Consider the following 14,772-nt stretch of genomic DNA (forward strand, 5'->3'; position numbering starts at 1 on the left):
GGAGGGGAGGGATGCGGACGGGGGGAGGGAGGGAATGGAAGGGGACGGGGGGGGGGAGGGAATGGAAGGGGACGGGGGGGGGGGAATGGAAGGGGACGGGGGGGGGGGAGGGAATGGAAGGGGACGGAGTAGGGGACGGGGGAGGGGAGGGAATGGAAGGGGACGGAAGGGGACGGGGGAGAGGAGGGAAGGGGAAGGTGGAGGGGAGGGAAGGAGACGGTGGAGGGGAGGGAAGGAGACGGCGGAGGGGAGGGAAGGAGACGGCGGAGGGGAGGGAAGGCGACGGCGGAGGGGAGGGAAGGAGACGGCGGAGGGGAGGGAAGGAGACGGCGGAGGGGAGGGAAGGAGACGGCGGAGGAGAGGGAAGGGGAATGTGGAGGAGAGGGAATGGAATGGGACGGGGGAGGGGAGGGAAGGAGACGGTGGAGGGGAGGGAAGCAGACGGGGGGAGGGAAGCGGACGGGGGAGGGGAGGGAATGGAAGGGGACGGTGGAGGGGAGGGAAGGAGACGGTGGAGGGGAGGGAAGCAGACGGGGGGAGGGGAGGGATGCGGACGGGGGGAGGGAGGGAATGGAAGGGGACGGGGGAGGGGAGGGAATGGAAGGGGACGGGGGAGGGGAGGGAATGGAAGGGGACGGGGGGGGGGGGGAGGGAATGGAAGGGGACGGGGGGGGGGGGAATGGAAGGGGACGGGGGGGGGGAGGGAATGGAAGGGGACGGAGTAGGGGACGGGGGAGGGGAGGGAATGGAAGGGGACGGGGGGGGGGAGGGAATGGAAGGGGACGGAAGGGGACGGGGGAGAGGAGGGAAGGGGAAGGTGGAGGGGAGGGAAGGAGACGGTGGAGGGGAGGGAAGGAGACGGTGGAGGGGAGGGAAGGAGACGGTGGAGGGGAGGGAAGGAGACGGTGGAGGGGAGGGAAGGAGACGGTGGAGGGAAACGGACGGGGGAGGGAAGGGGACGGCGAAGGGGGGCGAAGGGGAGGGGAGCGAAGGGGAGGGGAGGGAAGGGGAGGGGAGGGAAGGAGACGGTGGATGGAAGGGGACGGTGGATGGAAGGAGACGGTGGAGGGGAGGGAAGGGGACGGTGGAGGGGAGGGAAGGGGACGGTGGAGGGGAGGGAAGGGGACGGGGGAGGGGAGGCAAGCGGACGGGGGAGGGGAGGCAAGCGGACGGGGGAAGGGAGGCAAGCGGACGGGGGAGGGGAGGCAAGCGGACGGGGGAGGGGAGGCAAGCGGACGGGGGAGGGGAGGGAATGGAAGCGGACGGGGGAGGGGAGGGAATGGAAGCGGACGGGGGAGGGGAGGGAATGGAAGCGGACGGGGGAGGGGAGGGAATGGAAGCGGACGGGGGAGGGGAGGGGAGGGAATGGAAGGGGACAGGGGAGGGGAGGGGAGGGAATGGGAGGGGACGGGGAGTGGAGGGAATGGAAGGGGGCGGGGGAGGGGAGGGAATGGAAGGGGGCGGGGGAAGGGAGGGAATGGAAGGGGGCGGGGGAGGGGAGGGAATGGAAGGGGGCGGGGGAGGGGAGGGAATGGAAGGGGGAGGGGAGGGAATGGAAGGGGAGGGAAGGGGACTGGGGAGGGGAGGGAATGGAAGGGGACGGGGGAGGGGAGGGATTGGAAGGGGACGGGGGAGGGGAGGGATTGGAAGGGGACGGGGGAGGGGAGGGAATGGAAGGGGACGGGGGAGGGGAGGGAATGGAAGGGGACGGGGGAGGGGAGGGAATGGAAGGGGACGGGGGAGGGGAGGGAATGGAAGGGGACGGGGGAGGGGAGGGAAGGGAATGGGACGGGGAGGGGAGGGAATGGAAGGGGACGGGGGAGGGGAGGGAATGGAAGGGGACGGGGGAGGGGAGGGAATGGAAGGGGGCGGGGGCGGGGGAGGGGAGGGAATGGAAGGGGGCGGGGGAGGGGAGGGAATGGAAGGGGGCGGGGGAGGGGAGGGAATGGAAGGGGGCGGGGGAGGGGAGGGAATGGAAGGGGGCGGGGGAGGGGAGGGAATGGAAGGGGGCGGGGGAGGTGAGGGAATGGAAGGGGGCGGGGAGGTGAGGGAATGGAAGGGGGCGGGGGAGGTGAGGGAATGGAAGGGGGCGGGGGAGGGGAGGGAATGGAAGGGGGCGGGGGAGGGGAGGGAATGGAAGCGGAGGGAAGGGGACGGGGGAGGGGAGGGAAGGAGACGGTGGAGGGGAGGGAAGGACGGATGGAGGGAATGACAGAGGGAAGGTGGGAGAAAGGGTAGGCTGGACGGAGGGAGGGAAGGGAGTGAGGGAAGGGAGTGAGGGAAGGGAGTGAGGGAAGGGAGTGAGGGACGGGAGTGAGGGACGGGAGGGAGGGACGGGAGGGAGGGACGGGAGGGAGGGACGGGAGGGAGGGACGGGAGGGAGGGACGGGAGGGAAGGGAGGGAAGGGAGGGAAGGAGGGAGGGAAGGTGGGCGGGAAGGAGGGATGCAAGGAGGGAGGATGGAAGGACGGAGGGAGGGATGGAAGGACGGACGGAAGGATGGAAGGACGGACGGAGGGATGGAAGGACGGACGGAGGGATGGAAGGACGGACGGAGGGATGGAAGGACAGACGGAGGGTTGGAAGGACGGACGGAGGGTTGGAAGGACGGACGGAGGGTTGGAAGGACGGACGGAGGGATGGAAGGACAGAAGGATGGAGAGATGGAAAAGGGAGGGAGGGAAGGACGGAGGGAGGGATGGAAGGACGGAGGGAGGGATGGAAGGACGGAGGGAGGGAGGGAAGGACGGAGGGAGGGAGGGAAGGACGGAAGGATGGAGCGAGGGAAAGAAGGATGGAGGGAGGGAAGAGGGAGGGAAAAGGGAGGGAGGGCAGGAATGACGAAGGGAGGGAATAACGAAGGGAGGGAAGGAGGGGAGGGAGGGAAGGAATGTTTGGAGTGAGGGAGTGAAGATTGGAGTGAGGGAGGAAAGATTGGAGTGTGGGAGGGAGGAAAGATTGGAGTGAGGGAGGGAGGGAAGATTGGAGTTAGGGAGGGAGGGAAGATTGGAGGGAGGGAGGGAAGATTGGAGGGAGGGAGGGAAGATTGGAGGGAGGGAGGGAAGATTGGAGGGAGGGAGGGAGGGAGGAAGGGAGGGAGTAATGGAGGGAGGGTGTAAGGGAGGGAGGGTGTAGCTCAGGGGTTTTTGAAGAACCTCTCACCTCGATCTGGTCGATGGTTTCTTGATATTCCTTCTCGCGTGTTTTGAAGAGACATTCGGTGTCTTTAATCACTTTCTCCAAACTCTCTTCCTGCTGTAGGAGGATTATCAGCATGAGGGTGGTAGATTTACCCTGTCATCACCCCCTTTACCCCCTCATTCCCCAAAAACCCCTCATCCCACATCACCACACACACACACTACACCATCACCGCCCACACACACACACTACACCATCACCACACACACACTACACCATCACCACACACACACACACACGACACCATCACCACACACACACACACTACACCATCACCACACACACACACACTACACCATCACCACACACACACTACACCATCACCACACACACACTACACCATCACCACACACACACTACACCATCACCGCACACACACACACACACTACACCATCACTGCACACACACACACACTGCACCATCACCACACACACACTACACCATTACCACACACACACACACACTACACCATCACCACACACACACACACACTACACCATCACCACACACACACACACACTACACCATCACCGCCCACACACACACACTACACCATCACCACACACACACTACACCATCACCACACACACACTACACCATCACCACACACACACTACACCATCACCACACACACACACACACACCATCACCACACACACACTACACCATCACCACACACACACACACACTACACCATCACCACACACACACACACACTACACCATCACCACACACACACACACACTACACCATCACCACACACACACACACACACTACACCATCACCACACACACTACACCATCACCACACACACACACACTACACCATCACCACACACACACTACACCATCACCACACACACACACACACACTACACCATCACCGCACACACACACACACACTACACCATCACCGCACACACACACACACTACACCATCACTGCACACACACACACTACACCATTACCACACACACACACACACACTACACCATCACCACACACACACACACACTACACCATCACCGCCCACACACACACACTACACCATCACCGCCCACACACACACACTACAACATCACCACACACACACACACACTACAACATCACCACACACACACACACACTACACCATCACCACACACACACACACACTACACCATCACCACACACACACACACTACACCATCACCACACACACACACACTACACCATCACCACACACACACACACACTACACCATCACCACACACACACACACTACACCATTACCACACACACACTACACCATCACCACACACACACTACACCATCACCACACACACACTACACCATCACCACACACACACTACACCATCACCACACACACACACACACACTACACCATCACCACACACACACACACTACACCATCACCACACACACACACACTACACCATCACCACACACACACACACTACACCATCACCACACACACACTACACCATCACCACACACACACTACACCATCACCACACACACACACACACACTACACCATCACCGCACACACACACTACACCATCACCGCACACACACACTACACCATCACCGCACACACACACACACTGCACCATCACCACACACACACTACACCATTACCACACACACACACACACTACACCATCACCGCCCACACACACACACTACACCATCACCACACACACACTACACCATCACCACACACACACACACACTACACCATCACCACACACACACACACTACACCATCACCACTCACACACACTACACCATCACAACACACACACACACACTACACCATCACCACACACACACACACTACACCATCACCGCACACACACACACAACACCATCACCGCACACACACACACACTACACCATCACTGCACACACACACTGCACCATCACCACACACACACTACACCATTACCACACACACACACACACTACACCATCACCACACACACACACACACACTACACCATCACCGCCCACACACACACACTACACCATCACCACACACACACTACACCATCACCACCCACACACACACACTACACCATCACCACACACACACACACTACACCATCACCACACACACACACACACTACACCATCACCACACACACACACACACACTACACCATCACCGCACACACACACACACTGCACCATCACCGCACACACACACACACTGCACCATCACCACACACACACTACACCATCACCGCACACACACACACACTACACCATCACCACACACACACACACACTACACCATCACCACACACACACACACACTACACCATCACCACACACACACACACACTACACCATCACCGCCCACACACACACACTACACCATCACCACACACACACTACACCATCACCACACACACACTACACCATCACCACACACACACTACACCATCACCACACACACACTACACCATCACCACACACACACACACACTACACCATCACCACACACACACACACACTACACCATCACCACACACACACAACACCATCTCCACACACACACAACACCATCTCCACACACACACAACACCATCACCACACACACACACACACTACACCATCACCACACACACACACACACTACACCATCACCACACACACACACACACTACACCATCACCACACACACACACACACTACACCATCACCGCCCACACACACACACTACACCATCACCACACACACACTACACCATCACCACACACACACTACACCATCACCACACACACACTACACCATCACCACACACACACACACACTAAACCATCACCACACACACACTACACCATCACCACACACACACAACACCATCTCCACACACACACAACACCATCACCACACACACACACTACACCATCACCACACACACACACAACACCATCACCACACACACACACACACTAAACCATCACCACACACACACTACACCATCACCACACACACACACACAACACCATCTCCACACACACACACAACACCATCACCACACACACACACACCATCTAGACACACACACACAACACCATCACCACACACACACACTACACCACCATCACCACACACACACACAACACCATCACCGCACACACACTACACCACCATCTCCACACACACACTACACCACCATCTCCACACACACACTACACCACCATCACCACACACACACACTACACCATCACCACACACACACACTACACCATCACCACACACACACTACACCACCATCTCCCCACACACACACAACACCATCACCACACACACACACAACACCATCACCACACACACACACAACACCATCACCACACACACACTACACCACCATCTCCACACACACACTACACCACCATCACCACACACACACACTACACCATCACCACACACACACTACACCACCATCTCCCCACACACACACACAACACCATCACCACACACACACACAACACCATCACCACACACACACACACCATCACCACACACACACTACACCATCTCCACACACACACACAACACCATCACCACTCACACACTACACCACCATCTCCACACACACACACAACACCATCACCACACACACACTACACCACCATCTCCACACACACACACAACACCATCACCACACACACACACAACACCATCACCACACACACACACAACACCATCACCACACACACACTACACCACCATCTCCACACACACACACATCACCACACACACACTACACCACCATCTCCACACACACACACACCATCACCACACACACACACAACACCATCTCCACACGCACACACAACACCATCACCACACACACACTACACCATCACCACACACACACTACACCATCACCACACACACACACTACACCATCACCACACACACACACACTACACCATCACCACACACACACACACTACACCATCACCACACACACACACTACACCATCACCACACACACACACACTGCACCATCACCACACACACACACACTACACCATCACCACACACACACACACTACACCATCACCACACACACACACACTACACCATCACCACACACACACACACTACACCATCACCACACACACACTACACCATCACCACACACACACTACACCATCACCACACACACACTACACCATCACCACACACACACACACTACACCATCACCACACACACACACTACACCATCACCACACACACACACTACACCATCACCACACACACACAACACCACCACACACACACACTACACCATCACCACACACACACTACACCACCATCTCCACACACACACACAACACCATCACCACACACACACACAACACCATCACCACACACACACACAACACCATCACCATCTCCACACACACACACAACACCATCACCACACACACACACTACACCATCACCACACACACACTACACCACCATCTCCACACACACACACACCACTCCATCACCACACACACACACTACACCATCACCACACACACACACTACACCATCACCACACACACACTACACCACCATCTCCACACACACACACAACACCATCTCCACACACACACTACACCACCATCACCACACACACACACAACACCATCACCACACACACACTGCACCACCATCTCCACACACACACACAACACCATCACCACACACACACTACACCACCATCACCACACGCACACTACACCACCATCACCACACACACACTACACCACCATCTCCACACACACACACAACACCATCACCACACACACACACAACACCATCACCACACACACACTACACCACCATCTCCACACACACACACAACACCATCACCACACACACACACTACACCATCTCCACACACACACTACACCATCTCCACACACACACTACACCATCTCCACACACACACTACACCATCTCCACACACACACTACACCACCATCTCCACACACACACTACACCACCATCTCCACACACACACACAACACCATCACCACACACACACACAACACCATCATCTCCACACACACACACAACACCATCACCACACACACACACACACTACACCACCATCTCCACACACACACACAACACCATCACCACACACACACACAACACCATCTCCACACGCACACACAACACCATCACCACACACACACACTACACCATCTCCACACACACAACACCATCACCACACACACACTACACCACCATCTCCACACACACACACAACACCATCACCACACACACACACTACACCATCACCACACACACACTACACCACCATCTCCACACACACACACACCACACCATCACCACACACACACACTACACCATCACCACACACACACACTACACCATCACCACACACACACTACACCACCATCTCCACACACACACACAACACCATCACCACACACACACACAACACCATCACCATCACCACACACACACACTACACCATCACCACACACACACTACACCACCATCTCCACACACACACTACACCACCATCTCCACACACACACTACACCACCATCTCCACACACACACTACACCACCATCTCCACACACACACACAACACCATCACCACACAGACACACAACACCATCACCACACACACACTACACCATCACCACACACACACTACACCATCACCACACACACACTACACCATCACCATCACCACACACACACACTACACCATCACCACACACACACTACACCACCATCTCCACACACACACTACACCACCATCTCCACACACACACTACACCACCATCTCCACACACACACTACACCACCATCTCCACACACACACTACACCACCATCTCCACACACACACACAACACCATCACCACACAGACACACAACACCATCACCACACACACACTACACCATCACCACACACACACTACACCATCACCACACACACACACAACACCATCACCACACACACACACAACACCATCACCACACACACACTACACCACCATCTCCACACACACACACAACACCATCACCACACACACACACAACACCATCACCACACACACACTACACCACCATCTCCACACACACACACAACACCATCACCACACACACGCTACACCATCACCACACACACACTACACCATCACCACACACACACACACAACACCATCACCACACACACACAACACCATCACCACACACACACAACACCATCACCACACACACACACAACACCATCACCACACACACACACAACACCATCACCACACACACACACACACCATCACCACACACACACACAACACCATCACCACACACACACACAACACCATCACCACACACACAAACACCATCACCACACACACACACAACACCATCACCACCCACACACTACACCACCATCTCCACACACACACACAACACCATCACCACACACACACACAACACCATCACCATCACCACACACACACACTACACCATCACCACACACACACACAACACCATTACCATACACACACACAACACCATCACCACACACACACTGCACCACCATCACCACACACACACACAACACCATCACCACACACACACACAACACCATCACCACACACACACACAACACCATCACCACACACACACTACACCACCATCTCCACACACACACACAACACCATCACCACACACACACTACACCATCACCACACACACACGACACCATCAACACACACACACGACACCATCACCACACACACACACACTACACCATCACCACACACACACACACACTACACCATCACCACACACACACACACACTACACCATCACCACACACACACACACACTACACCATCACCACACACACACACACACACTACACCATCACCACACACACACACTACACCATCACCACACACACACACTACACCATCACCACACACACACACTACACCATCACCACACACACACACACTACACCATCACCACACACACACACACACTACACCATCACCACACACACACACTACACCATCACCACACACACACACTACACCATCACCACACACACACACTACACCATCACCACACACACACACTACACCATCACCACACACACACTACACCACCATCTCCACACACACACACAACACCATCACCACACACACACACAACACCATCACCACACACACACTACACCATCACCACACAAACACTACACCATCACCACACACACACTACACCATCACCACACACACACTACACCATCACCACACACACACTACACCATCACCACACACACACTACACCATCACCACACACACACTACACCATCACCACACACACACTACACCATCACCACACACACACACACACTACACCATCACCACACACACACACACTACACCATCACCACACACACACACACACTACACCATCACCACACACACACACACAACACCATCACCACACACACACACACTACACCATCACCACACACACACACAGTACACCATCACCACACACACACACACTACACCATCACCACACACACACACACACGACACCATCACCACAATCACCACACACACACACACACACTACACCATCACCACACACACACACACTGCACCATCACCACACACACACACACTGCACCATCACCACAATCACCACACACACACACACACTACACCATCACCACACACACACACACTGCACCATCACCACACACACACACACTACACCATCACCACACACACACACACTACACCATCACCACACACACACACACTACACCATCACCACACACACACTACACCATCACCACACACACACTACACCATCACCACACACACACTACACCATCACCACACACACACTACACCATCACCACACACACACACACTACACCATCACCACACACACACACACTACACCATCACCACACACACACACTACACCATCACCACACACACACTACACCATCACCACACACACACACTACACCATCACCACACACACACACACTACACCATCACCACACACACACACACTACACCATCACCACACACACACACTACACCATCACCACACACACACACTACACCATCACCACACACACACACACTGCACCATCACCACACACACACACACTACACCATCACCACACACACACACACTACACCATCACCACACACACACACACTACACCATCACCACACACACACACACTACACCATCACCACACACACACTACACCATCACCACACACACACTACACCATCACCACACACACACTACACCATCACCACACACACACACACTACACCATCACCACACACACACACTACACCATCACCACACACACACACTACACCATCACCACACACACACACTACACCATCACCACACACACACACTACACCATCACCACACACACACACTACACCATCACCACACACACACACTGCACGATCACCACACACACACACTACACCATCACCACAGACACACACTACACCATCACCACACACACACACACACACTACACCATCACCACACACACACACTACACCATCACCACACACACACACTACACCATCACCACACACACACACACTACACCATCACCACACACACACACACTACACCATCACCACACACACACACACTACACCATCACCACACACACACACTACACCATCACCACACACACACACACACTACACCATCACCACACACACACTACACCATCACCACACACACACACACACTACACCATCACCACAGACACACACTACACCATCACCACACACACACACACACACTACACCATCACCACACACACACACTACACCATCACCACACACACACACACACTACACCATCACCACACACACACACACACTACACCATCACCACACACACACACACACTACACCATCACCACAGACACACACTACACCATCACCACACACACACACACACACTACACCATCACCACAAACACACACACTACACCATCACCACACACACACACACACTACACCATCACCACACACACACACACACTACACCATCACCACACACACACACACTACACCATCACCACACACACACACACTACACCATCACCACACACACACACTACACCATCACCACACACACACACTACACCATCACCACACACACACACACACTACACCATCACCACACACACACACACACTACACCATCACCACACACACACTACACCATCACCACACACACACACTACACCATCACCACACACACACACACTACACCATCACCACACACACACACACACTGCACCATCACCACACACACACACAACACCATCACCACAATCACCACACACACACACACTACACCATCACCACACACACACACACTGCACCATCACCACACACACACACACACACAACACCATCACCACACACACAACACCATCACCACACACACACACTACACCATCACCACACACACACACTACACCATCACCACACACACACTACACCACCATCTCCACACACACACACACCACACCATCACCACACACACACACTACACCATCACCACACACACACACTACACCATCACCACACACACACTACACCACCATCTCCACACACACACACACAACACCATCACCACACACACACACAACACCATCACCATCACCACACACACACACTACACCATCACCACACACACACTACACCACCATCTCCACACACACACTACACCACCATCTCCACACACACACTACACCACCATCTCCACACACACACTACACCACCATCTCCACACACACACTACACCACCATCTCCACACACACACTACACCACCATCTCCACACACACACACAACACCATCACCACACAGACACACAACACCATCACCACACACACACTACACCATCACCACACACACACTACACCATCACCACACACACACACAACACCATCACCACACACACACACAACACCATCACCACACACACACACAACACCATCACCACACACACACTACACCACCATCTCCACACACACACACAACACCATCACCACACACACACACAACACCATCACCACACACACACTACACCACCATCTCCACACACACACACAACACCATCACCACACACACACAACACCATCACCACACACACACACAACACCATCACCACACACACACACAACACCATCACCACACACACGCTACACCATCACCACACACACACTACACCATCACCACACACACACACACAACACCATCACCATCACCACACACACACAACACCATCACCACACACACACACAACACCATCACCACACACACACACACAACACCATCACCACACACACACACACACACACCATCACCACACACACACACAACACCATCACCACACACACACACAACACCATCACCACACACACACACAACACCATCACCACACACACACTACACCACCATCTCCACACACACACACAACACCATCACCACACACACACACAACACCATCACCACACACACACTACACCATCAACACACACACACGACACCATCACCACACACACACACTACACCATCACCACACACACACACACACTACACCATCACCACACACACACACACACTACACCATCACCACACACACACACAAACTACACCATCACCACACACACACACTACACCATCACCACACACACACACTACACCATCACCACACACACACACACACTACACCATCCCCACACACACACACTACACCATCACCACACACACACACTACACCATCACCACACACACACTACACCACCATCTCCACACACACACACAACACCATCACCACACACACACACAACACCATCACCACACACACACTACACCATCACCACACAAACACTACACCATCACCACACACACACTACACCATCACCACACACACACTACACCATCACCACACACACACTACACCATCACCACACACACACTACACCATCACCACACACACACTACACCATCACCACACACACACACACACTACACCATCACCACACACACACACACACTACACCATCACCACACACACACTACACCATCACCACACACACACACACAACACCATCACCACACACACACACACTACACCATCACCACACACACACACACTACACCATCACCACACACACACACACTACACCATCACCACACACACACACACACGACACCATCACCACAATCACCACACACACACACACACACTACACCATCACCACACACACACACACTGCACCATCACCACACACACACACACTGCACCATCACCACACACACGCACACTGCACCACCACACACACACACACTACACCATCACCACACACACACACACTACACCATCACCACACACACACACACTACACCATCACCACACACACACACACTACACCATCACCACACACACACTACACCATCACCACACACACACACAC

At 54.4% G+C, this 14,772-nt stretch overlaps 1 protein-coding gene across 1 annotated transcript in view; it reads right to left on the reverse strand.

Moving 5' to 3' along the window:
- Positions 1-3,162: 3,162 nt before the first annotated feature.
- Positions 3,163-14,772, reverse strand: part of LOC137360044 (non-homologous end joining factor IFFO1-like) — a gene marked incomplete at both ends in the record, with an annotated part of 31,453 nt that continues 19,843 nt past the window's right edge. The window contains one exon of the mRNA XM_068025642.1: positions 3,163-3,255. Coding sequence (XP_067881743.1) covers positions 3,163-3,255 — 93 coding nt within the window. The remainder of the gene's footprint in view (positions 3,256-14,772) is intronic.

Source organism: Heterodontus francisci, unplaced genomic scaffold (genome assembly GCF_036365525.1).
Source record: "Heterodontus francisci isolate sHetFra1 unplaced genomic scaffold, sHetFra1.hap1 HAP1_SCAFFOLD_1550, whole genome shotgun sequence".
Classification (NCBI taxonomy): Eukaryota; Metazoa; Chordata; class Chondrichthyes; order Heterodontiformes; family Heterodontidae; genus Heterodontus; species Heterodontus francisci.